We start from the raw sequence: 27,768 nt of genomic DNA, 5'->3' as shown, positions 1-27,768 counted from the left end.
TTACTTGGCTTGGCCCTTGGGGATCTCGGACGCCACTTCCACACTTTGGCCGGGGGCTCGGCGGAGCTGATGTTGTGTTTTATCCTAATGAGAAAGATTTCATAATAAGGATTTGGAGAAGGGGCAGAGGGATAGCAGAGCAGGGAGAGGATGGTGCTGCTACTAGGGGGTCATACCATGGGGGAGTAATAAAACCCACCATAATGCCCCCCAGTAGAAATAATTCTCCTTATAATGTGACAATGCAAAAAATACCCCCTTATGCCCCCAGTTGAGCTAATGTCCCCCATAATCCTCTCCCCCTTCCTCCTAGTGCCCCCCATAATGTACCAGTATAAAATACCCCAGTAGATGCCCTCAGTGTCCCCCATAATTTGCAAGTAAAAATTACCCCTTCTTAGTGCCCCGTAGATGACTCCATAGTACTCCTCTCCCCCCTTCCCCATAGTACCCACCATAATGTGTCCCAGTATAAAATGCTACTGTACAGAGCCCCCATATAAAACATGGCCTCAGTAGATGCCCCTATAGTGCCCACCAATAATAAGACCCCCCATTACGTGCCAGTAATAAGCCCCCCATTACGTACCAGTAATAAGCCCCCCATTACGTGCCAGTAATAAGCCCCCCCATTACGTGCCAGTAATAAGACCCCCATTACGTGCCATTAATAAGCCCCCCATTACGTGCCAGTAATAAGCCCCCCATTACGTGCCAGTAATAAGCCCCCCCATTACGTGCCAGTAATAAGCTCCCCATTACGTGCCAGTAATAAGCCCCCCCATCACGTGCCAGTATTAAGCCCCCCCCATCACGTGCCAGTATTAAGCCCCCCCATGTGCCAGTATTATGCCCCCCATCATGTGCCAGTATTATGCCCCCCCATCATGTGCCAGTATTAAGTAAGTCCCCCCGATCATGTGCTAGTATTAAGTAAGTCCCCCCCATCATGTGCCAGTATTAAGTAAGTCCCCCCATCATGTGCCAGTATTAAGTAAGTCCCCCCCATCATGTGCCAGTATTAAGTAAGCAATTACTATAGAAGTGAAAATCCTTCATATTAAAGCAAATGCAGAGATGTTACATGTTTCTATAATTATGTGATAACAAATGCAGAACACATATTCAGAAAATTAAAGCAAAAAAAAAACAATCAAATGACAAGTCTCTTTGCCAAGGCTTAATTGATGATGTTAATTAATTATATTTTAATTAATTACTCACAGGAGCCAGCGGCATAGCTATCAGTCACTGTACTTCATCACCCAGGGCCCCTGCCAGAGCGGCTGCACTAATCTGTCACTGACCTGACATCAGTGACATTGCTCCATCTCCCCCCCTCCTCAGGTCTGATGATGGACAGTCAAGTTGTATATCAGTGAAACAGTATTTTATAAAACACAGTTTCACTTGTAAACAACTTGAATGCCGTGATTTCACAGAATCTGATTATACTAGGTTCCCACCCCATCAATGAGCAACATAACTAAGTGGAGTGCCAAACTTTTTTATTAATACTATGATGATAGACAGTGACTAGCATAAGGTAGGCCTGTTGTGGGTGGAGCTAACATAGCCCCACCCCCTTTTCCTACCCACAATTTCTGTAGCCTGAACCTTCAATTATTATTATTAATATTTATTATTAAAGCGCCATTCATTCCATAGCGCTGTACATATGATAAGGGGTGCACATACATAATACAGACAATTGCACTAATCATAAACAAAATGAGTTACAAACTGGTACAGAAGGAGAGAGGGCCCTGCCCGTGAGGGCTTACAATCTACATGGTATGGGAGAAGGACACAGTAGGTGCAGGTTAAGTTGGTCATGGCGGTATAGAGGCAGCAGGGTCACTAGTTGTAGGCTTGTCTGAAGAGGTGGGTTTTCAGGTTTCTTTTGAAGGATTCCACTGTAGGTGAGAGTCTGATATGTTGGGGTAGCGAGTTCCAGAGTATGGGGGATGCACGGGAGAAATCCTGGAGTCGATTGTGGGAAGAGGCAACAAGAGGAGAGGAGAGAAGGAGGTCTTGTGAGGATCGGAGAGTGCGTGTGGGGGTGTATCGGGAAAGTAGCTCAGAGATGTAGGGAGGGGACAGGTTATGGACAGCCTTGTATGTATTTGTAAGTACTTTAAAGTGAATTTGTTGGGCAATGGGGAGCCAGTGAAGGGATTGGCAAAGGGGAGAGGCAGAGGAATAATAGGGTGAGAGGTGGATTAGTCGGGCAGCAGAGTTGAGGATAGATTGGAGGGTTGCGAGAGTGCTGGATGGAAGGCCACAGAGAAGAATGTTGCAGTAGTCTAGGCGGGAGATAATAAGGGCATGTACAAGTATTTTCGCAGATTCAAAGTTAAGGAAAGCGCAGATGCGGGAGATGTTTTTAAGGTTGGAGGCGGCAGGTGGTGGAAAGGGCTTGGATGTGCGGTCGGAAGGAAAGGGCAGAATCCAAGGTCACTCCAAGGCAGCGGGCTTTGTTGACTGGGGAGAGTGTGCAGCCATTGATCATGATAGACAGGTCTGTTGGGGGGGTTGAACAAGATGGGGAAAAGATTATGAATTCTGTCTTATCCATGTTAAAATTAAGAAAGTGAGAGGCGAAGAAGGAGGATATAGAAGATAGACATTGTGGGATTCTTGATAGTAAGGTGGTGATGTCTGGACCAGAGAGGTAGATTTGTGTGTCATCAGCGTAGGAGTGATACTGAAAGCCATGGGACTCTATGAGCTGTCCCAGGCCAAAAGTGTAGATAGAGAAGAGCAGAGGTCCTAGGACAGAGCCTTGCGGGACACCAACAGAGAGGGAATGAGACGAGGAGGTGGTGCGGGAGTGGGAGACACTAAACGTCCGGTCTGTGAGGTATGATGTGATCCAGGAGAGGGCCAGGTCAGTGATGCCAAGGGATGAGAGGGTTTGCAACAGAGGGGAGTGGTCAACAGTGTCGAAGGCAGAGGACAGGTCAAGGAGAAGGAGGACAGAGTATTGTTTCTTGGTTTTGGCTGTCAATAGGTCATTGGTGACTTTGGTAAGGGCAGTCTCGGTCGAGTGATGGGGTCGGAAGAAAGATTGTAGGCGGTCAAAGAGGGAGGAGAGGTGGGAGGACAGTTCTGAATGGACATGTTGTTCAAGTAGCTTTGAGGCATATGGAAGAAGTGATATGGGGCGATAACTGGACAAGGCAGATGGGTCAAGTGAAGGCTTTTTGAGGATGGGTGTAATGGTAGCATGTTTAAAAGCAGAGGTGAAGACACCAGAGTTTAGTGATAGGTTGAGATGAGTTAGGGCTGGGATAAACACTGCGGTGAGGTTAGGGATGAGGTGGGATGGGATTGGGTCAAGTGCACAGGTGGTCAGATGAGATTTGGAGAGTAAAGTGGAGAGTTTTACTTCTGTAATGGTAGAGAAGCGGGTTTTGGGAGAAGAGGACCGAGCAGTTGTGTAGAGGGTCTGTGGGGACTGTGTAGTAAAGCTTTCTCTGATGTGGACTATCTTTTGTTTGAAATATTTGGCAAAGTCCTCAGCTGAGAAGAGAGGAGAGGGTGGGGGAGCTGGGGGACGGAGAAGGGAGTTAAAAGTGCTAAAAAGTTGTTTTGGGCTGTGTGACAGGGAAGATATGAGAGATGAGAAGTAGGCCTGTTTTGCATCAGCGAGTGAGGATTTGAATATGAGGAGGGATTGCTTGTATGCGGTGAAATAATCTTTAGAATGGGATTTCTTCCATCGCCGCTCAGCAGCCCTGGAAGCTTGTCTGAGTTTTTTGGTCAGGTTGGTGTGCCAGGGTTGTCTGTTGATTTTCCGGATTTTGTTGTGTGTGAGGGGGGCAACAGTGTCCAGAGCTGTACTTAATGTGGAAAACAACACTGGAGAATGTCGCGCTCATCCACAGCAAGAAAAGTTTGAATATGCCGTCACATTTCTGATGTACCCCATGCTAAAATAAAAAATGTTTCTGCCGCAAGTCTGCATTTTGCTGCTGTTCACAATGGTAATACAGACAGCATGTCAGTACAAGGAGTAGAAAGGGTTAACAGACGAAGCAGAGGCGGCGATCACAAGAAAAAGTTGCTCAATCGTGAGTGCTTCTGGATTTTCAAATTAGGTTCACGGATACCATCAAGGTTGAATCGGCGTCATGATACTATTCTACATTACTAATATTTAAACTTTTTTCTATTATTGTAATTTGTTGATTCTATTTTATTTTTCTATGTCTTTTGGCATGTTGTAACTGCTATGTATTTTACTTGTGGAGGATGTCATCAGGGGGTGTGTCCTGTACCTGATTGCGATCACCTGTCCTTGGTGGTCTGCGATTTAGTCTCGACTTCACCTCCTACTGATGCACATCATGACAAAACGATCCACACCTATAGTGATCCGAAACCGGTCGATATCTTGCATTGCTGTATGTTGGTTTTTATCTGCACGGGATTTAATAAAGCCTCAAGTATTTTCAGTGAAGCTGGACCATTTTTCTCTTCATTCTGGGACTTGTACTTAATGTGGTGTTATATAGGGTGGTAGCAGCTCTGGGTCTTGGAGGCAACAGATGGTAGAGAGTGGGAGAAGAGAGTCAGAAAGCAAGCAAAAGTCAAGATGTTTGAGGTTTTTGCGGGGGTGTGCTAGTGTGTGGACTGGGGGAGCTGCAGAAGAGACCAATGAAGAGAAGGTGAGTAGGTTGTGGTCGGATAGGGGGAGAGGCGAATTAGAAAGGTTAGATAGGGAGCAGAGGCGGGAAAAGATCAGATCCAGAGTGTGACCATCTCTGTGAGTGGGAGCTGAAGACCACTGTGATAGGCCGAAGGAGGAAGAGAGTGACAGGAGTCTAGAGGCGGCCGAGTGGCATGTGTCAATAGGGATACTGAAGTCACCCATGATGATAGTGGGGATGTCGGCAGAAAGAAAGTGTAGTAGCCAGGTGTTAAAGTGGTCAAGAAAGATGGTGGCTGGGCCTGGAGGGCGGTAAATGACTGCTACTTGAAGGTTGGAGGGAGAGTAGATGCAAACAGAGTGTACTTCAAATGAGGTGAGCGTAATGGAGGGTGGCAGTGGAGTTGGGCTGTAGGAGCAGGTGTCTGATAGGAGAAGACCAACTCCTCCACCATGTTTGCAGCTGGGGAGGGGGGTGTGAGTGAATTGAAATCCACTATAAGAGACCAGCACGCTAAACATCATTTGGATTGCCACAACCCCGCCAGTGATGCGAGTGGCATGAGAACTGGGGTAATCAGAAGGTAAAACAAAACATAAAACCGTTGGAAGATCTGGTCTAAATAATGAATAATCAAAACAAAATCCAAATCAAATTATTTCATTATTTTGACCGGATCTTTCAACAGTGTTTATGTTTTCTAGAAAGAGCCCTTGCATATTTATGGGCATATGTACATAGTAGGGATGAGCAAATCGACTTCGGATGTTTCATCCAAAGTCGATTCGCATAAAACTTTGTTTTAATACTGTACCGCTCCGTGCCCATTAATATCCTGCCACTGACATCCAGCCACCGCCGCATTCGTTTGCAGTGGTGTCATGAATGAGAAACCTGGACTGCTATAGACCGGAACCGTATTGTCTTTAGAGACAAATACAGGTTCAGTTTGGGATCCTACGACAGGTGGATTCGAGTATGGAGGCCTCATGGCTAGAGCTTCAATCCTGCCTTTCCTATGTTGCAACACACTTCCCCAACTGCTGATGTGATGATCTGAGGAGCCATTGCACATGCCATATGTGTTGCTTCTCATGGCAGAGCTTACAACTAGCATGTTTCAGCAGGATGATGCTCACCCACATAGATTGCAACACTTCCTTGACCTGCTCAGTGGCAAAATGTTATTGCCAATCAAACTTTTATGGGACCAGCAGGGATGCCAACGTTGGGCAAATATGCAAAATTTTTGGGCAAATGTGCCTCAGGATACCATACAGAATCTGTATGTCTCTATGACGAACCATATTTAATTTTGCATCGAGGCTAGAGGTAGCTCAACATGGCACTTGAGCCTTCATTCAATTGTACAGTTTTCCCCAATAAAAGTATCCTTTCATTCTAATATTGTAATCGCATACATATATCATTACATTCACATGTATAAATATTCATTTGATTCCAACAACTCCTTCTTGGTGCATTGTTTTTTGTCAATGTACATTTCTCATAATTCCTTGTCTACACTTTCCTTGTCAAGTACATGAGTCGTCTAAAACCTGGGAATCAAACTGTAATTGTACAGGCCCTGGGTATGCGCTGAGGAAATGCAGAGCTAGATCCGAGGCCAGATAGAGGGTTTCAGGAGTACGGAGCAGTCCATTCTTTGGAGGCCCCCAAACTAACGTGAAGCCCGCCTCCACCACATACTTGACAACATTTAATAAGACTTGTACATTTCTTTGGAGTAAATCATGAAGAATTTGCATTGCAGTGTGCACCATACAGCCAACATGAACAAGCAGGCCATCTTTTTCAAGTGTGGGCACACCCCTTTTTGTGAGACCCCTACCTTGTATGCCCCACCCATTTCATGACATGTCCTCCATACCCTGTGCAGGTGATTTGCCAGCACCAATGGGAATTTGAGAGGTCTCCCCTTTTTCCTGTAGCCTTCTGGATGTTCCAGGAGGGTTGGCCAGTTTGTACTATAGATATAACAACATATACAGTACATACATACCTACTCACAAACACTCACTACATGTACAACTTAATTACAGAATGTAGTTTTAATTATAAAAAATAAAGAGCAGTGAGTTTAATAACTTATTTCCATAAATGCAAATGCACTGGAAATATTACACAGTGAGTCAAACCAATAAAACAATTTATCCAGTTTGTGTTAATCCTTCACAGAAGGTAAAGAAAAAGGGGGCTCCTCCTGATGAAGCAATAAAGCGAAACACGCGTCGAGGAGCACGCCAAACAGAGCCAGCCCACACTTATACAGCACTGAATACAGGGTAAGAAAAAGAGACTTTGATCGGCCTGATTATATACATCGCAGCATCAGATTAAGCGCCTTACAGGTTGCATGGTGTCGGCCACAATATAAGAATGCTATCTATACCCTGTCTATACCCATGCTAGATGCACTGTAGGGTTAGATAGCTGTGAGCACAGCCAGAGCCAGCTTTGATATTTTATGCTGACCTGGGCGCCTTTACACAGCTTTCTGACAGCGAGACAGCTGAGTGTATAGCGACCATTAACTGTTAAAAAGTGATGTTAATGTGGACTGTCTTTTATGGCACTCTGTATGATCTCTGCATTCATGTTTTTGTATATGTCTTTTATGTCATTTAATAAAAAAAACTATTTTAAAGGATATTATATAGTACCGATTTCTCTTTGGTTAATATATATATATATATATATATATATATATATATATATGTATATATATTTGCAAGACAAAGTATGTTAACCCTTTGGAATGATATGGATTTCTGCACAAATTGGTCATAAAATGTAATCTGATCTTCATCTAAGTCACAACAATAGACAATCACAGTCTGCTTAAACTAATAACAGACAAAGAATTAAATGTTACCATGTTTTTATTGAACACACCATGTAAACATTCACAGTGCAGGTGGAAAAAGTATGTGAATCCTTGGATTTAATAACTGGTTGAACCTCCTTTGGCAGCAATAACTTCAACCAAACGTTTCCTGTAGTTGCAGGTCAGACGTGCACAACGGTCAGGAGTAATTCTTGACCATTCCTCTTTACATAACTGTTTCAGTTCAGCAATATTCTTGGGATGTCTGGTATGAATCGCTTTCTTGAGGTCATGCCACAGCATCTCAATCGGGTTGAGGTCAGGACTCTGACTGGGCCACTCCATAAGGTGTATTTTCTTCTGTTTAAGCCATTCTGTTGTTGATTTACTTCTATGCTTTGGGTCATTGTCCTGTTGCAACACCCATCTTCTGTTGAGCTTCAGCTGGTGGACAGATGGCCTTAAGTTCTCCTGCAAAATGTCTTGATAAACTTGGGAATTAATTTTTCCTTTGATGATAGCAATCCGTCCAGGCCCTGATGCAGCAAAGCAGCCCCCCAAACCATGATGCCCCCACCACCATACTTCACAGTTGGGATGATGTTTTGATGTTGGTGTGCTGTGCGTCTTTTTCTCCACACATAGTGTTGTGTGTTTCTTTCAAACAACTCAACCTTGGTTTCATCTGTCCACAGAATATTTTGCCAGTACTGCTGTGGAACATCCAGGTGCTCTTATGCAAACTGTAAACGTGCAGCAATGTTTTTTTTGGACAGCAGTGGCTTCCTCTGTGGTATCCTCCCATGAAATTCATTCTTGTTTAGTGTTTTACGTATCGTAGATTCGCTAACAGGGATGTTAGCATACGCCAGAGACTTTTGTAAGTCTTTAGCTGACACGCTAGGATTCTTCTTTACCTCACTGAGCAGTCTGCGCTGTGCTCTTGCAGTCATCTTTACAGGACGGCCACTCCTAGGGAGAGTAGCAGCAGTGCTGGACTTTCTCCATTTATAGACAATTTGTCTTACCGTGGACTGATGAACAGCAAGGCTTTTGGAGATACTTTTATAACCCTTTACATCTTTATGCAAGTCAATAATTCTTAATCGTAGGTCTTCTGAGAGCTCTTTTGTGCGAGGCATCATTCACTATCAGGCAATGCTTCTTTTGAAAAGCAAACCCAGAACTGGTGTGTATTTCTTATAGGGCAGGGTAGCTGTAACCAACACCTCCAATCTCATCTCATTGATTGGACTCCAGTTGGCTGTTACCTCACTCCAATTAGCTCTTGGATAGGTCATTAGTCTAGGGGTTCACATACTTTTTCCACCTGCACTGTGAATGTTTACATGGTGTGTTCAATAAAAACATGGTAACATTTAATTCTTTGTGTGTTATTAGTTTAAGCAGACTATGATTGTGTATTGTTGTGACTTAGGTGAAGATCAGATCACATTTTATGACCAATTTGTGCAGAAATCCATATCATTCCAAAGGGTTCACATACTTTTTCTTGCAGCTGGCTATATAGCAAGCTACAGCTAATGGTAACTCACAGTAGTCTTTTTTTTTAGAAGCCTTGACTGAATTGCGTATTTCAGGCAACAATCTGGGGCAGCAGGTAAAAATGGCAACCTAACAGTGTTGACTAGACTACATTTGTTGTACCTAACCAGATAAGAGGTTGCCTGATCATTGGCTTACACAATTTTATCAAAATGTGCGCTAAGAACCTCAAACGTACAGTAAATGTACAGTAAATATGACAAATGCAATTAAAAGTAATCAACCCATATAGTCTATGTTTTGCATACATTTCCGGAAACAGAAACTTGACACTAGACACATTAAAGAGGTTGTCCGGGTTCAGAGCTGATCCCAGACTTAACCATAATTTCACCCAGGCAGCCCTCCTGATGTTAGCATTGGAGCATTTCATGTTCCGATGCTCTCCCTTGCCCTGTGCAAGATCGCGCAGGGCAAGGGCTCTTTAATTTACCATAACACACTGCCGGGCAGAGGTTTCTGCTTAGCAGTGTGTTCAGCGACGTCACTGACTCTGATGGGCCGGCTTTAGCGCTGCCCTAGCCGCGTTACAGACTAGGGCAGTGCTAACGCCTGCCCATCAGTGCCGGTGACATCACCGGGCTCACTGCTGGGTGGAAGCCTCCGCCTGGCAGCCCTAAGGAGAGCCCGGTTTGTCACTGGAACTCTAGAAAATGCCTTTGCCCTGCGCGATTCAGTATGAACTTCTCAGATGCTCAAGTAAGGGGGGCTGCCTGGGTGAAAATTGGGATATGTCCGGGTTTAGCTTTAAACCCGGACAACCCCTTTAGATGACTTAATTGAATTTTATTCCGTCATGGCAAATTCTGTTTTATAGTGTAATTTGCAAAACAGAAATGAAGGCAGTAGTGTGATTGCTAAGGCTAACTCCTGAACTTTTTCATAGCACTAAGTCTGTTTCATAAAGAGGAGCCATTATATCAATAAAATAGGTTTAAATGCAGCTACTCAGAATGCATTTTTCCAAGAATATGTTCACTGACCTTTAGAAAGCACTGCAGGCTCAGATTAGTTTACAGTGTACTTACTGTACTTTAGGCAGAAAGAAAAATATATAAAAGGCAAAATGTTCAATCAATCATTTTGAAGATAAAACTGTTTCCCAATATGAGCAAAATTCGATAATTTGTATCACTGTGCCAAAGGTGTTATGTCTGGCTCAAATTCAACTGCAGGGATCGTGCTTTACGTGATGGATTAAAACTGCTGCAAATGTCAATGGAGCTTGACAAGAAGTAAGATTTAATGACAGGGATCAATGTGAATCACAATGCCTATCTTATGGAAGTGTAATTATTATTGAATACTGAAATCTAACCACACTGGAGAAAAGAGAAGATAGATGACAGGGGAGTTGGATCCGCAGTGTACGTGACAGAGCAGAAGTACAACAGTGCATCTATAATAAACTGCCTTTGCTTGTTGTTTCCATAAAAGCGTTGGCCGTATATTGGAGCCATTAATCATGAAATCTGGGAAAACTTGCTATCTTTTCTTCTTATCTTTCTCACAAAGAGCTGCAGAGAAAAGGTTATAGAAAAGAGAGAACATGAAAAATGAACTTTTTTAACCTCCTTGTAAAATAGATTGCACTTCAAAAAAATCACAGGAAGATGGAAATCACTTTGTATGTTGTTTCTAAAGAGAAACCACACATTAAAGGAACTAAGCAAAAGGATTAGCAAAAATGATGTTCAGAATCATTTCTCCATCTCTGACATTCAGCCTACACAGTGGTTAGAGGGGTTTTCCCACAGCCAAGAAACAATATTCTTCTAAATCCTTTTAAGCATCATTCCTTATAGGTACATGTACCAATTTTAGGGTACTTTCAAAATAGCGTTTTTTGATTCCGGCATCACAAAAAGTGCCTTACATCACAAAAAGTGCAACACCAAGCGATCAAAAAGGTGTATGCCCCCCAAAATAGTACCAATCAAACCGTTACCTTATCCCACAAAAAATGAGACCCTATCTAAGACAATCGTCCAAAAAAATAAATAAAAAAGCTATGGCTCTCAGACTATGGAGACACTAAAACATATTTTTTTTGTTTCAAAAATGCTTTTATAGTGAAAAATGTGGGGAAAACCTAAATAAATTAAAAAAAGTATACATATTAGGTAATACCACGTCCATCACGACCTGCTCTAAAACAATATTACATGATCTAACCCCTCAGGTGTACACTGTAAAAATAAATAAATATAAACTGTGCCAAGACAAACAATTTTTTGTCACCTTGCCCCATAAAGTGTAATAATAAATGATAAAAAAAATCACGTACCCAAAAATAGTACCAATAAAAATTTCAACTCTTCCTGCAAAAAACGAGCCACTGCACAAAACAATCGGCAGAAAATTTTTCTTGCATTCAGAAAATGGAGACACAAAAACATATTTTTTTCCAAAAATGCTTTATTATGTAAAACTGAAACAAAGTAGACATGTGTGATATCATCGCGCATGTAACAATATGCTCTATTAAAATAGCACAAGATCTAACCTGTCAGATGAACACTGTAAAAAAAAAAAAAAAAAACTGTGCCAAAAAAATAAGAGAGATTAAAAAATCATATGTTCCGCAAAATAGTACCAATAAAATGGTCACCTTATCCCGAAGTTTCCAAAATGGGGTCAGTTTATAGTTTCTACTATAGGGGTGCTTCAAATGGGACATGGTGTCTAAACACCAGTCAGCAAAATCTGCCTTCCATAAACCATACAGCGCTCCTTTTCTTCTGAGCCCTGCCGTGTGCCCTTACGTCAGTTTGCGACCACATATGGGGTGTTTCTGTAAACCGCAGAATCAGGGTTATAGATACTGAGTTTTCTTTGGCTGTTAACCCTCGATGTGTTAAAGAAAAAAAAAAAAGATTAAAATTTAAAATCTGCCAAAAAAGTGAAATTTAATCTCCATTTTCCTTTAATTCTTGTGGAACACCTAAAGTTTGTAAAATCAGTTTTGAGTAACTTGAAGGGTGTATTTTTCTAAATGGGGGTCACTTATGGATGGTTTCTACTATGTAAGCCCCACAAAGTGACTCCAGACCTTAACTAGCCTTAAAAAGTGGGTTTGTAAAATGTTCTTAAACATTTTAAGAATTGCTTCTAAAATTCTAAGCCTTCTAACCTCCTAAAAAATAAAATTACATTTACAAAATTATGCCAACACAAAGTAGACATATTGGGAATGATAAGTAATACATATTTTATGAGGTATCACTTTCTGTTTTAAAAGCAGAGAAATTGACATTTTGAAAATTGCGAATTTGGTCAATTTGGATTTTTTCATAAATAAAGGTGAAAAATATTGACTCAAATTTATGACTGTCATAAAGTACAATGTGTCACGAGAAAATGGCTTGGACAAGTAAAAGTGTTCCAAAGTTATTACCACATAAAGTGACACATCAGATTTGCAAAAAATGGCCTGGACCGGAGGGTGAAAACTGGACCAGGGTAGAAGGGGTTAAAACAACTCCCAGTTATCCGAAAAAAATAAACATCACTGGTATATGATTAAAACATCCTATTATTTATCCAGCATGGTGAACAACATATAACAAAATTTCAATGTAGAATTGCCGGCTTTTGGTCACCATGCCTCCCCCAAAATATATATATATATATATATATTTTTTTTTAAAAGCAATGCGTCATTTTTACCACATAGTGAATGTCATGAAAAGGAAACCCATAAAACAAAGGCAGAATTGCATTTCCTCCACAAAGATTTTTTTTGTAGTCTCTCATCAATTATATGTTCCACAAAAAACAGATATGTCTACAGAAACATAATAAAAAAAAAAAAGTTATGGTTCTTGGAAGGCATGGATGGAAAAACTAAAATGTCACCATCAAAATCTGCTTGATCCCTAGGGGGTATTAAAAATATTCTACTCGTGATTAATAATGCAATCCTGAGACATACTGTTAATGTCTGTTAGGTCCTGACAAACACAGCTTTTACTAGTAATGGTCATTCAAACACCATTTGACTGCCAGAATGCTTCTGTGCAGGAAATTAATACACTACATTCATAAAGATTACTTACCCTAACATGATGGATAACTCGTTGTGACACATTCACTTTGTAGGTCTTTAAACCTAGCTCTTTTGCTACGCGTAGAATGCGATTTTGAGTCGGTCCCACATAGGCCCCACCAACATCCACATACTGAACTTCTTTGTTCTGGGCAGAAACATGAAAAGAGAAATTACATGATACAGTATATCAATATAGTTATGATACCTCCATTATCAAGGATGATAATTAAAGGGAACCTGTCATGTGGATATTTGATTATAATCTAACTAATTATATACAATCATTAACTACTAAAAAGTACATTAGATGTATTCAATTACTGGTGTGACAGATGGTTACCTCATAATATTCAGACAAAGATGTCGCATGCCGCATGCTAATGAGCTGATTTGAGTCCAGCGTGATGTCATTGAGTCCAGCGTATATTTAATTCAGAGCTATAGCCACTCCCCTGCCCACCTGCTGCTGATTCATATGGAAAATAACTGTCATTCAGCAGCAGGTGGGCAGGGATACTCAGGAGCTCATAAATATTCATGACTCATCATTATCAGCTGGAGCTTTTCAATACAAGATGTTGGCAGATTGACTGGGTCAATTAAAGAAAGTGACCCAGCATTTTGCTAAGATAATCAGTCACTTATTTATGTTGCCCTTAGTTAGGACACCATAAAACTGGTGACAGGTTCCCTTTAAATGATCCTTTAGAAGACCATCTGGAACTATAGGACTCCGAGTTGTTCTCTTGTGTAAAGTCTTTTAAAGGGAGTCTCTCAATTCATTGTAAAATCAGGCACAATGACTTGTAGGGCTAGCTCAGCTGAATGTAAGGACACCTTTCTATTCGGGCAGGTTCACATCTTTACTAACGGTAATCCGGTAGTCTGTTTCGGCAGAAGAATGGACTACCAGAGTTACTGAGGGCTTTCCCACGTACCAGTCTTGATCCCATTTGCGCCTGAGTGAGATGTGCAAATGCCTCTTAATAAATAAGGCGCATATCTGGCATTCAGTGCTCCAGAAACGGATGTCTACACCAGCTAAGGGCTGGCGCACCCTTCTGCTATAACTTACATCAGTTTCTGCCTTAAGTTCTAATAAATCTGGCAGGCCGCGTGCAGCCCTGTCCTCTTCCGCTACCTCCCACCTCCTTTTCTTGCCGCTTGGAATAGCAAATGATGGCAAACTTAGCGCATGCAGCGTAACTTGCAACTTTACACCACTATTGTGACATTCACTCTTTAGTAAATGTCCCTCACTGTCCAACATTGCAAGATATTGCTGCACATTGTTGGATTTCCACTGACTATAATGGGATCAGGCAGCTTTCCAGCATAAATATCGGCTTTCTGCAGGACAAATTCTACATGCAGCTGTATCTATCTGCCCGAAAGCCGGCATTTATACCGGAATGCTGCTGGTTCTGGATACAGTAACTCCAGTAGTCTGTTCCTCATCTGAAACAGACTACTTCAGCATAGATGTGAATGAAGCCTTAGTGATCTATTGCTTCTGGGGGGGGGGGGGGGGGGGGGGGAGTACTTTTAATCCATATGCAAATGAACAGTTAAAGTGAATGTATCGTTAGAAGGTTGCCTATTGTTTAAATCACGTTTTTATATTTAACATATTTTTGAAGAATTGTTGATGTTATTTTTAATTTTCCATATCAATATCTATATTTAAGCAAAACCCTAATTTCTTGGAGATCTGCTTGTCTGTTCTCAGATCTCCAACAGAAGTAAATGGAGCATACTTGGAGTTGTTGTTTCACCAAAGCTGGAGTGCCGGAGGTTGCTGATCCCTGGTCTATACAGATCATTTCACTGCAGTTATCTGCTTATTTGTCATAACCTGCCTGTAATGATATCACCTCTCTGTATAGATAAGACAGGATCCACCATACATAATAGGTGATTGTCAAAGCGTATCTATTCTTTCCTTGTACAATGACCTTTGCACAGGTTACAGAGCATGTCTAGAAAACTCTCCCATAGAAGTCAAGGAGGTCCCCCCGACCACTGTGTCTATGGCCATGGGGCTGCCGTAAAGCAAATTTCTTAATACTGTCTAAATGTTGTTAAGAACATCTCAGCCAAGATGGCTGCCCCCATAATCGTGTTCAGGAAATAGAATAATTAAATCTACAATCACAAAATGATATAAATGGTAAAAAGCATAAATCTGAAGGTGTCGGCCCTTAATAGAGTGATGAGGGGGGAGTCGCAGAGAAAGATGATGAGAAAGCTATTAAATATTTTTTTCCTCACTGTGTTCACTGAGGAAATGCAGAAAATTTCCCATTAAAAGATGGCATACACCCCTGTATCCTAAGAGAATTAAGTTATGTCATAGACAGGCCCTTATTTCTGGTATTTAAAGGGGTTTCTCATCTCAGACAATGGGGGCATATCACTAGGATATGCCCCCATTGTCTGATAGGTGCAGCTCCCACATATGTGATCCGCACCTACACAGAGAACGGAGCCCTGAAAGTGGTGGAGGGAGCACTGCGCATGCGCAGCTGACCTCCATTCATTTCAGTGGGACCTCTATGGGGAGACCGCTAGGTGGTGGACTGACCCAGAGAAACCCTGGGTCCTCCAGCCACCCCCTTTCCCGCTTCATTCTCAGCATTGGAGACATATCCTTTAAGGACTCTATACTGACAGGGAGTGTTCCACAGGATTGGCGCTTAGCAAATGTGGTGCCAATATTCAAAAAGGGGTAAATAAGAGAGCCTGAAAACTATAAGACATTAAGTTTAACATCTGTTGTGGGTAAACTGTTTAAAGGTTTTCTGAGATGCTATCTTCAAGTACCTCAATGAAAATAAGTGTATCAGCATGGCTTCATGAGGCATCGGTCATGTCAAACTAATTTAAATAGTTTCCATGAGGAGGTAAGTTCTAGACTTGACCGAGGCAAATAGGAAATAATAATAACACATAAGATGCTGAGTTATTTGGACAGTCAGAGGGCTAGTCACATGACACAGCTGAGGATCAGAAGAGAGGTTATAACTCACAAATACAGTTACTATAGCACTGAAAATTAACCACTACAGGACCGCCGCACGCAGGATCGCATCCTGGCGGTGGCCCTGTTATTCCTCCTGGATGCGCCGATGCGTCCTCTCGCGAGACGCAAGATTTCGGGCAAGATTTCGGGAATCGTTAAAAGAGTATTTCGTCACCAGCCTGCCAGCCAATGATCAGCGCTGGCAGGCTGGTGACTTTTAAAAAATCTAATCAGAAGCCATATAACACCTTATATTTATAAATATAAGGTGTTAAATGGCTTCTGTGCTCCTCTGCTGGTCCTTTTCGTCGGTTGGTCCCAGCAGAGGAGCACACATCACAGTGAGTACACACCAAACACTACACTTAGCCCCAGATCACCCCCCATCACACCAATTAACCCCTTGATCACCCCTGTCAATCACTAGTGAAAGGGAAAAAAGTGATCAGTGTAAACTGTCACTTTATTTTTTTCACTAGTATTGACTGTTAGGTTTTAGGATAGTTTAGGCCCCTATGTTAAGTAGTTAGCGTCGGTTAGCGCCCGCCCACCGCACCACAGTCACTGATTCGCTGATTAGCGCATCGCTAATCAGCATTGGTACTTTTATAGTATCTGTACAGTAAGTGATCAGAACTGATCAGTCAGATCTATAATAGTATTAGTGTCACCTTAGTTCACCCTCCACCCAAAACGCAGGGTTTGCCCAATCAGTCCTGATCGGTCGCCCACACGTGCGTTCACCCACGCCCGCCCCGCCGCAGTGACAAAAAAATTCATTTTTTTTTATCACTGCACAATCACTTTACAAGCGCTGCAGCAATAAAACAATCAGTTTTGATATTTTTTATCAATCGCAGCCGCTTCCGGTACTTCGCTTGCCTCCCATTTGTATAACAGGCTTGCTATTTTTCTTGGTAGTCTCAGGGAATACCCCCTAAATTTAGTTGACCAAATGGCAAGTAAAGGGTATTCTTCTGAAGAGGCCTACAGGCTTCTGACCCAGTCGGATGAGGAATAGACCACAGGTTGCACAAGATTCAAGGGCAGCAGAGTGGGGCTGGCAATTACGTGGTGAGGCATACACCAGCAGCGCAGCCCATCCTGGAACTAGTACCAGCACTGCCGTACAACATGGTGAAGTGGTGAGCACCAGAAGGGCAGTTGAAGCTGGTACAGTGGCACGTGCATTAGTTCCCCCGTCGCAGCCACCGCACAGACAGACCTGTAGAGCCCCTAGAGTCCCTGAGGTGCTGGCGAACCCTGATTGGCAGGCCCCAACTTCAGCCGCACCAGTAGTTCCCCCTTTCAGCGCCCAGTCTGGAGTTCGGGTTGAGACAGCTCAGATCGGATCGGCACTGTTCTTCACTGTGGAGCTGTTGCACTCAAATTATAGCCGCCAACAAGTAAAGCTTTTATGCCTAGTCTTTCCGAAATTAAAACTTTTCTGGGCATTCTCCTCAACATAGGCATAACCAAAAAGCATGAATTGCGGTCAAATTGGTCCACGAACCCAATTCATCACATGCCCATGTTCTCTGCTGCCATGTCCAGGACACGATTAGAGACCATCCTGCGTTTCCTGCACTTTAGTGACAACAGCACCTCTCGTCCCAGAGGCCACCCAGCTTTTGACCGGCTCCACAAAATTCGGCCCCTCATAGCCCACTTTAACACCAAATTTGCAGATTTGTATACCCCTGAGCAAAACATCTGCATAGACGAGTCCCTTATACATTTTACCGGACGCCTTGGCTTCAAACAATACATCCCAAGCAAGCGCGCTCGCAATGGGGTCAAATTGTACAAGCTCTGTGAAAGGGCCACAGGCTATACGCACAAATTTCGAGTCTATGAGGGTAAAGATCAAACCCTGGAGCTGGTGGGTTGCCCTGACTACCTGGGGAGCAGTGGGAAGACAGTCTGGGACTTGGTGTCACCCTTATTTGGCAAGGGGTACCATCTTTATGTGGACAATTTTATACACAAGTGTGCCCCTCTTTAGGCATTTGTTTTTAGAACAGATTGGCTGCTGTGGCACCGCGCGACCTAGTCGCCGGGGCTTCTCCCAACGGCTCGTTACCACCCGTCTTGCAAGGGGGGAGAGGGCTGCCTTGTGTAACTAAGAACTGCTCGCGGTGAAATGGAGAGACAAGCGTGACGTTTACATGCTCTCCTCCATTCACGCAGACAACAATCCAAATTGAACGAGCAACCGGAGTCATTGAAAAGCCCCTCTTGGTCCACGACTATAATTTGCTCATGGGAGGGGTGGACTTCAATGACCAGATGTTGGCTCCCTATTTACTTTCCCGCAGAACCAGACGCTGGTATAAGAAGGTGTCTGTATATTTAATTCAATTGGCTCTGTATAATAGTTTTGTTCTCTACAGTAAGGCTGGGAGAACAAGATCCTTACTTAAATTTCAGGAAGAGATCATCGAGAACCTCCTGTATTCAGGAGGTTCCGTGGCCCCAACCACCAGTGTAGTAAGCAGTCTACACGAGCGACATTTCCCCAATGTCGTTGCTGGTACCTCAAACCAACCGCCAACCCGAAATTTTTTTTGTGTCTGTAGCAGGAGTGGAATAAGGCGTGACACCCGTTATTTCTGTCCTGACTGCCCTGACCAACCTGCCCTATGCTTAGGGGAGTGTTTCCGGAAGTACCACACACAGGTACATTTAGCATAGGGATTGCGTCACACAGGACAGGCACACAGGGCTCTTAGGGCCATTTCACTCACAGCTGCTGCAAACCTCTCCTTTCACCTGGGACAAAGTGCATAATGTACTTCGCCACATCTCTGGGAGATTTGCGCTTTGCACATTGTCCCATGGGGAAGGAGAGGTTTGTCCTATAAAGGTAAAAAAAGCAAATAAAAAAAAAAAAAAATCACCGGTAAGCAAAAACGTTAATGTTCTGTTCCAAAAGTTCAATAAAGTTTATAAAAGTTAATGTTCTGTTCAAATGTTATTATAAAGTTCATGTTAATAAATTTATTGCGTTGCGGCCTGGTTTTTTCTTTTGTTTTTTTAACTCCTAGGTGGACCAACCGATGAAGCAGCTGCAGCACTGATGTGCATTCTGACAGAAGCATTGTGCTGCTGTCAGATTACACAAAAGTCGGTGTATGCGGCGCTGCAAGACGAGATTTCTCCTCTGCAGTAAAAAAAAACAAAACGTTTGCCAAGGCTTATGAGCTGAAGGGCGGTGTTCATATGTTTTGGCAAACACTTTGTATATAAAAGAAAAACAAAAAAAAACGGCACATCGATTGATGTGAATGGAGAAATCGGGTTTGCCAGGGCATTCGGGCTGAGTAGGTTTGAACTCACTATGCCCATCAGCGAATACCTTAGGGTGTCTTCTTTCCAAAATGGGGTCACTTGTGGGGTATTTATACTGCCCTGGCATTTGAGGGGCCCTAATGTGTGAGAAGTAGTTTGAAATCCAAATGTGTAAAAAATGCCCTGTGAAATCCTAAAGGTGCTCTTTAGAATTTGGGCCCCTTTGCCCACCTAGGCTGCAAAAAATTGTCACACATGTGGTATCGCCGTACTCAGGAGAAGTTGGGCAATGTGTTTTGGGGTGTCTTTTTACATATACCTATGCTGGGTGAGAGAAATATCTCTCTAAAATGACAACTTTGTATAAAAAAAATTGGAAAAGTTTACTTTTAGAGAGATATTTCTCTCACCCAGCATGGGTATATGTAAAAAGACACCCCAAAACACATTGCCCTACTTCTTCTGAGTACGGCAATACCACATGTGTGACACTTTTTTGCAGCCTAGGTGGGCAAAGGGACCCAAATTCTAAAGAACACCTTTAGGATTTCACAGGGCATTTTTTACACATTTGGATTTAAAACTACTTCTCACGCATTAGGGCCCCTAAAATGCCAAGGCAGTATAAATACCCCACAAATGACCCCATTTTGGAAAGAAGACACCATAAGGTATTCGCTGATGGGCATAGTGAGTTCATAGAAGTTTTTATTTTTTGTCACAAGTTAGCGGAAAATGATGATTTTTTTTATTTTTATTATTACAAAGTCTCATATTCCACTAACTTGTGACAAAAAATAAAAACTTCCACTTGGTCTCCCATCAGCCACAGACCTGCTGCTTAGTTTCGGGAGCAAGGATCTGTGTTTGGTCTCGTTCCCGGGGCGGCTTTGCTAGCTGGGAGGCTCCCTGCTCCTAGGCCTGCCTGGAGCGCCGAGCTGATCACTCGGTGCTCGACTTGTCTGTCTGTCGGTCATGTGATGCTGGACACGTCACATGACCCTCACTCCCCACTATAAATACAGGCGGCCTGCTGGCTACAGGTTGCCTGTGATTTTCGTCTCTAGGGCTGTGTGTACTATTATTATTGCTTCCTATTTGACCTCTGGTATTGACCTTGTTTGTTTCCTGACCTCGCTTTGCCCGCTCACTTGGTACCTACGCTATCTCTCGGATTTGACCTCGGCTCGTTCTCGGATTTCGTCTACTGCCTCATCCCTTGTATTGACATGACCTCCCGGACCGACCTTGGCTAGTTGACCCACCATTGCCTTTCCCATCACTGGGTACTGTTGTCTTATCTACCTCCTTGTCTATCCGTTTGCCTTAGTCTCATGTACCGCCTTCTTCTCTGTTCGCTCTGCTCTACACTTACATAGGTCAGGGACCGTCGCCTAGTTGCGCGCCATCACCTAGGGCGGGTGGTGGAAGTAGGCAGGGACAGGGTTGAGGGTGGCAGTTTAGGGGGTGCACTTCCTCTCTACGTTCCTTACCTGTGACAGCAGAACTGCCCAGAGTCAGAAGGTCATTTACGATAGGTAAGGAACAATTACAATGCTCAGCCTTCTTAGATGAGCTACCACTTTCAACATCATTTTTGTAAAGAACTGAGGGGCGGATGTGATCACAAAGGTAGGGGCCTGGAAGTGAAACTATGTAAAACCTCTTTTACATACACAGCCAACAAATTCTGATTTAGGGCACATGATCATATGCATCCTCAAGGTCTTACGACACCCTTTGCTGTATAAGGTTGGTTTAAGTTGATTTTACAGTCTCCATTATGAATCTTTCATATTTTATTAGTTTTTAGAGGTACTTCAGATTTATTATTAGCCAAAATGACCAGTTGGTTTTTTGACCCCCCCCCCAAAAAAAAAAAAAACTGTTGAATAGTGTCACCGCCCCACTTGGTTCATCGGCATGGGAGCACTCACCCCCACTGACAATAGATGCAAGATGCCTTTTTTCTTAAGCTTATTGTAAAGGGAAAGATTTCTATATTGGGGCAAACCTGAAAACTGTGGGGGCAGGTGGATGGACTGCTATACCTGTTTTTAGCATGTTCAGAGTTTGTGGGTTTGTGGTAATTTTTTTTCCCCCTCGTCCTATGGAGTTCTTTTTGGAGTGGAAGGACCCCCCTTTTTTTTTTTTTTCAAAGGACATCTCCTTTTTCTAATATCAATTGGGAAAGACTTCTTGTTATCTATGACCATCTCCAAGATTTTCTCTAAATCCTGACCAAACATATTTATCTAAAATGGAATACTACAAAGTCTTAACTTTTAACTCTCCAGACCAAGAGTTGAGCCACAGAGCCCATCTAGCTATATTTCTTCAGGCTGTGGGTCCAGCTGTAATCTTAACGACTCCACAGTGGCATCAGATAAAATGTCCAAAGCCTCTAAAACAAGAGGAAGTGAGTCTCTGATATGATCATAAGGGGTGTTATCTTTTAATAAACACTCCAAATGAACTCTCTCTTTAAGGCACTAATACAGTTCAATGTAAATTAATGCCAGAGGCGGCATTCCGGCAAGTGATCAATACTTTTGGCCGGAGAGAAAACTGCAGCATGCTGCGGTATTTTCTCTGTCCAAAAAACGAAAGAGGGACTGAACTGATGCATCCTGAATGGAATGCTCTCCATTCAGAATGCATTAGAATAAAACTGCTCAGTTTTTTTCCAGTATTGAGCTCCTGTGACGGAACTCAATACCGGAAAACAAAAACGCTAGTGTGAAAGTACCCTTAAGAGATGATGTTATGTTTTGTTGGTTGTTTTTGTTTGTTGTTTTTTTTTGTGTGTTTGTATTCCCTTTAAGGGAAGGAAGTAAAACCTTGGCAACGTTAGTTGTATGTTTTGCACATAACTTTTTAGAGCAAGATTCTGGAAGATTAACTGAACAAACCACACATTTATGGGGTTATTTCTCAAACTGGGGTAAAGTTGAACTGGCTTATTTGCCCATATCAACCAATCAGATTCCAGCTTTCATTTTTGACAGCTCCTTTGTAAAATGAAAGGTTGAATCACTTCAACAGCCAGTCACTCAGAAACTAACAAATGCAAAAGAAATATTAGCAGTTAGCATCACAGTTCCAGTGCACTGAGCAGTCTCAGTACTGTCTCCTACTTCAGGCATGTTTGCAGAGACAAAGTACCACCATAATGGCCCCTTTTATACAATTTTGTGCTCCAGACCTCAGATCAGAGGGCGTCATCTACCTGGAATCTGTAGCCAGAATCCGCAGCACCCAATAGTCACAAGCACAACTTCATGCCAGAAGACCTAGACATAAAGCAGACATTTACAAAAAGCCACGCTGATTCGGGCCCCCAGTGATGTCATCCGCTGGAGCTGTACTTATCGGGCAGCATTGTCTAAAGAGACCAGTGGGACTCCCTGAGTCTCTGGTCACCATGCGGCACCTAACTGCCTGCCACAACATGGGGCATGTGGGTGGTGATGCACATCCAAGGCCCCTAGATGCAGGCCTCCTTTTGTCCACATTGAAGGCACATGAAGACACTGAGGAGGAACTGGAGGAGGATCTAATTTATTCCTCCTGTACCCACCTAGTGGGAGGAGGGTCATCTCAACTTAAGTGCCGCCATGGAGGATGATTTCTGATCCTCCTCTCCCCTGCCATCTGCTCTCAGGTGAGAGTGAGGAATCCCCCATACAGATTACATGGTTAGCTGATCCCACCAAAATCGGTAAGTTCTTCCAACATTCTGTACATCTAATGTGCATTGCCTGCTGTAGGCATTCAGGCCAATATGCATTACTAGCTATACACATGCTGGGAACAGCACACAAATGCAGCTAGTAATAAGCGCATAAACTATCGCCAATAATATCAAATGGTTTAGTTCCCTAATTTACATTACTAGTAAGTTATCTTACTTTCCTTAGTAACCCTAATTTAAGTTTCCGAGCAGGTCTTCTTACCTGCTTGCCAGCACTGCAGTCCCTATTACTAGCTATACGTGTGTGCTGTTTCCAACATATGTGAAGTTAGTAATATATAGCAGCAAGGTGTATGAATAACAATGCTGAAGGAAATCAGCCAAGTCTTAACAAATCTGTTATCTAAGTATGGCATAAAGGTTTCCAGTGCCATTGAGATGACACCAGCTTAATCTGCAGTTATCTTGAGTTCCAAGGTATACTGCAGTGCAACATCTCATCAGAAATTACCATCTGCATTCTGAGGGTTGCTAGACGGTATGACTATTCTGAAGAATTGGATTTTGGACCAGAAAATTATGTCAGGCTCACATTTCTGTTGTTTTGTATGCAAAGGGAATTTATGGTAGCAAATTGAGAACCAAAAAAAAATAAATAAAAAAATTCTGTTTTAGTATTTCAATACACTAAAAGAAACAGATTGCCATAAATTCTGCATAAATAAAGTGAATCTGTTAAAATAAAAAGGCTGTTTAGTGCAGTATAACTTGGGTTTTATTCATTTAAATCTTTGCTTGGGAGTCAAGTAAGCGATTCAGTAGGTGACAGCTTACCCTGTATGAGTGTGCACCGAGATAGCTGTCAATCACTGAGTAGGACTGCCCACTTGGCTTCTACGCACAGTATGAACCAGAAGTGAAATTAGTAAAATACAAGTTATTAGCGATCGACCGATTATCGGTTTTACCGATATTATCGGCCGATATTCAGGATTTTCAAAGTTATCGATATCAGCATCTATTTTGCCGATATACCGATAACGAATTGGGAACATTTATCGTGCTGCTCTCAGCGTGATCCGTGTTCCCTCAGCAGCACAGGGGAGAAGGAAGCAGCCCTCCCCCTGTGCCGCTGTTGCAACCAATGAGAGTAGAAGAGGAGGGGCTGTGGTCACTGCACCACCAATGATGTTAACTCACTCATTCATTCAAATTCAACAGGAGGCGGGAGCTGGCTGCAGAATCATATAGCTGGCTCCCGACCTCTATGACAGGTAGCTGCGATCTGCTGTAGTTAACCCCTCAGGTGCCGCACCTGAGGAGTTAACTGCCACGGATCGCAGCTACCGCTCGGGAGCCGGCTATATGATTCTGCAGCCATCACCCGCCTCCTGTATATGAATTCATGGGAGAGTTATCTTCTTTGGTGGCGCAGTGCCCCCCCAACCCCAGTAACAAAGACATTGGTGGCACAGTGCACCCCCCCACCCAAGCCCCCCCAGTATTAATCATTGGTGGAAATGGCCACAGGGTCCCCTCTCCCCTCCTCATTGGTGGTGCAGTGGCAGCTTCTGATCGGAGCCCCAGCAGTGTAAGCCTGGGGCTCCGATCGGTTACCATGGCAGCCAGGATGCTGCAGAAGCCCTGGCTGCCATAGTCAGCTCTCTGCTGCTGTGTGCACAGAGCACAGAGCAGCAGAGAGATGGTGAAGTCCTATTCACCTTGATAGAGCTCTATCAGGGTGAATAGGACAAGGGCTCTAGCCCCTAAGGGGGCTAAAAGTTAGCAAAAAAATAAATAAAAAATTAAGTATAAATGAAAAAGAAAGATTTACAAAAAGAAGATACACGATAACAATGAACATGTTCATTTTCAGCAGATTTGTGTAGGAATTTTTTGTTTTTTCAAAAATGAAAATGCACAGAATATTGGTATAAGTTATCGGCTATCAGCCTGAAATTTCACAGATTATCGGTATCGGCTCTAAAAAAATCAATATCGGTCGATCCCTACAAGTTATATATATATATATATATATATATATATATATATATATATTTATTTATTTATTTTTTTCTCACAGCACTGATCTGCTCAGCTCCTACTGTTCTATAATATGTTGCCCGTGGATCAGATTGAATGTTCAATGTGAAAAATTCCCTTTAGAGAGAACATGTATTCATAGTCCATAAACAAATTGGTTATTGTTAATGAAGCCTCTCCACTAGAAGCAGTCAAATGTGGCTTTTATAGCGTTTTCACATATTTGTCAAATCACATACTTACTCTTATAGTATGTATTCTGCCTCCAACTCTGTCTCTTGCCTCAAGCACCACAACACTCAGTCCGGAGTCCACAAGTAGCTTAGCAGCAGTAAGACCTAAAATGGTAAGAGTAAAGTTTTTAAAACATGAGACACTGACTCACCTTTACTAATACCACCAGTAAGACAGTGTATACTTAAGGGTACTTTCAGACTAGCGTTATTCTTTTCCGGTATGGAGTTCTGTCACAGGGGCTCAATACCGGAAAAAAACGCTTCAGTTTTATACTAATGCATTCTGAATGGAAAGCAATCCGTTCAGTATGCATCAGGAGGTCTTCAGTTAAGTCCCTTTATGGTATGCTGCGGTATATTCTTCGGCCAAAATTCCGGAACACTTGCCGTATCCGGCATTTATTCCCATTGAAATATATTATTGCGGGATCCGGGACCTAGTGTTCCGGAAAACCAGATCCAGTTTCCCAGTCTGCGCATGCGCAGACCTTTTATAAATGTGAAAAAATTAAATACCGGGTTTGTTTTTCCAGATTACACCGGAGAGACGGATCTGGTATTTCAATGCATTTGTCAGACGGATACGCATCCAGACCCAGAAACGAATGCTAGCCGTTGCATATGGATTTCCGGATCCGGCAGGCAGTTCCAGCAATGGAACTGCCTGCTAGAATCCTCTAACACAAGTGTGAAAGTACCCTTAACAGTAAAGAGAAGACAAAGCTCATACAAGCGCTGCATTCTCTTCAAACAGTTGATCAGAAAGGGTGGTGGGAGTCAGTCCCCCACTGATCTGATATTGATGGCCTATCCTAAGGGGGGGAAAAAGGCAGACAACCCCTTGAATAAGCCATCTCAGCTCCTATATGCACTTCTACTATATACTGTATACACACATCAGTGTTTTTCTGCGCAGCATAACTTATTTCATCTAGATAATTTTATTCCCAATGCATCTATTCTTTTTTATATTAGAAGTTTATTAATGCATCTGCACCTTGGTGTCCCTGCACAGTATCACACTGACAGCCTGACTGGACACTGTCAGATTGGATCGCACCCACCCTGCTGGTAACACAATCACTGAGGAACAGAACAACATACAGCAGTTACATGAACAGATATTCTAGACTCATTATTATGTGGGAATGCAAGTAGTTACTGAAACAGACATGTCAGGAAAGGTGAGAGGCCCTCCTTAAACAGATCTAGTCTACGGTCTGCCACCAGAGTTTATCTACAACTAAGGTTACTACAGTAAATCGTATTTTAATGTATCTGTATTTTTATGCAGTTTTGATCTATATGTACATTAAAAAATCACCTATATCAAGTACCAAAACACACTGCAACACTGGCAGAAATATATCAAAATTATTAATTCATAAAATACAGCATAAAAACTATTATATGCATTTGCACACCACGACCACAAAGGGGGTACCATTTTGGATCAACTATAATATCACATAGAATGTCTAATAAAGGGAAAAATATAGACAAAAAGTGACAAAGACCATAAAGTATTCCCAGAATTCCTAAAGACAAAGAAATATAAATAAAGCAAGTATAATACAGACCCAGATCGGCACCTCCAAAAAAGAAACACACCCGACACGTGTTCTGTGCCAGCTTCCTCAGGGGAGACAGATGTTTTTACGCTGTATTTTATAAATTAATAAAGATAATATTGATATATTTCTATGTGTTGCAGTGTGTTTTGGTACTTGGTATAGGTGATTTTTGTGTCTTTTTTGTGAGCACCTGCATAATTTTCTGAGCAACTTAATGGCCCACATTTATAGGTATTCTATATGTACATTGTAAAGCGGTGTTCAATGCTTGACATACATTTTAAATGTATAGCAGCTACTCTTGAGAACTCCATGTTCACACACCAACAAAACATGCAAATATACACTATTTATACTGAAATAATGTCTAGGTGCTGAAAATGTACACAGATCAGAAAACCATCAATGCATAGCATTCCCCCACAAAACAGATCATTTTGTACACGTCTCAATCCTCAAAAAATGTGGATTGGATGCAAAGTTTTTGGGATGAGGATTTGAAGCAGACCTGCCTACAGAAATGGATTGGAAAGGAATTATAAATATATAGTAAAGGAAGGATTTATACTTCTGGCTTTGGCTGAAAATTTGCTATGTTTATCTCTGGTATGTTAGCATTTAGCATTATAGCTTCTCACAAATTTCCCATCATATAAGTGTCCAGGCCTCATATTTTTACTGCTTATGTCAAGGTTCCAGTCTCCATGCCGTCTCTTTATTAGCTGTTTGTTTGCTCTGACTATTCACCATTGTATCCAGCTGTTCTTTGATTAGTCCCTGATTAACTT

At 42.4% G+C, this 27,768-nt stretch overlaps 1 protein-coding gene across 1 annotated transcript in view; it reads right to left on the bottom strand.

Moving 5' to 3' along the window:
• LOC122931669 (amine oxidase [flavin-containing] B-like) overlaps nucleotides 1–27,294 on the bottom strand; it is a 110,585-nt gene extending 83,291 nt beyond the window's left edge. Inside the window, exons 1-4 of the mRNA XM_044285739.1 lie at nucleotides 27,258–27,294; nucleotides 25,414–25,508; nucleotides 13,124–13,265; nucleotides 6,522–6,611 (exon numbers count right to left, since the gene is read on the bottom strand). Of these exons, the coding sequence (XP_044141674.1) occupies nucleotides 6,522–6,611; nucleotides 13,124–13,265; nucleotides 25,414–25,508; nucleotides 27,258–27,294 (364 nt within the window). The remainder of the gene's footprint in view (nucleotides 1–6,521; nucleotides 6,612–13,123; nucleotides 13,266–25,413; nucleotides 25,509–27,257) is intronic.
• Between the last annotated feature and the right edge of the window lie 474 nt (nucleotides 27,295–27,768).

Source organism: Bufo gargarizans, chromosome 3, assembly GCF_014858855.1.
Source record: "Bufo gargarizans isolate SCDJY-AF-19 chromosome 3, ASM1485885v1, whole genome shotgun sequence".
NCBI classification, from domain to species: Eukaryota; Metazoa; Chordata; class Amphibia; order Anura; family Bufonidae; genus Bufo; species Bufo gargarizans.
Note: the sequence above shows the minus strand (reverse complement) of the source record. Positions and strands in the feature narration are given on the sequence as shown.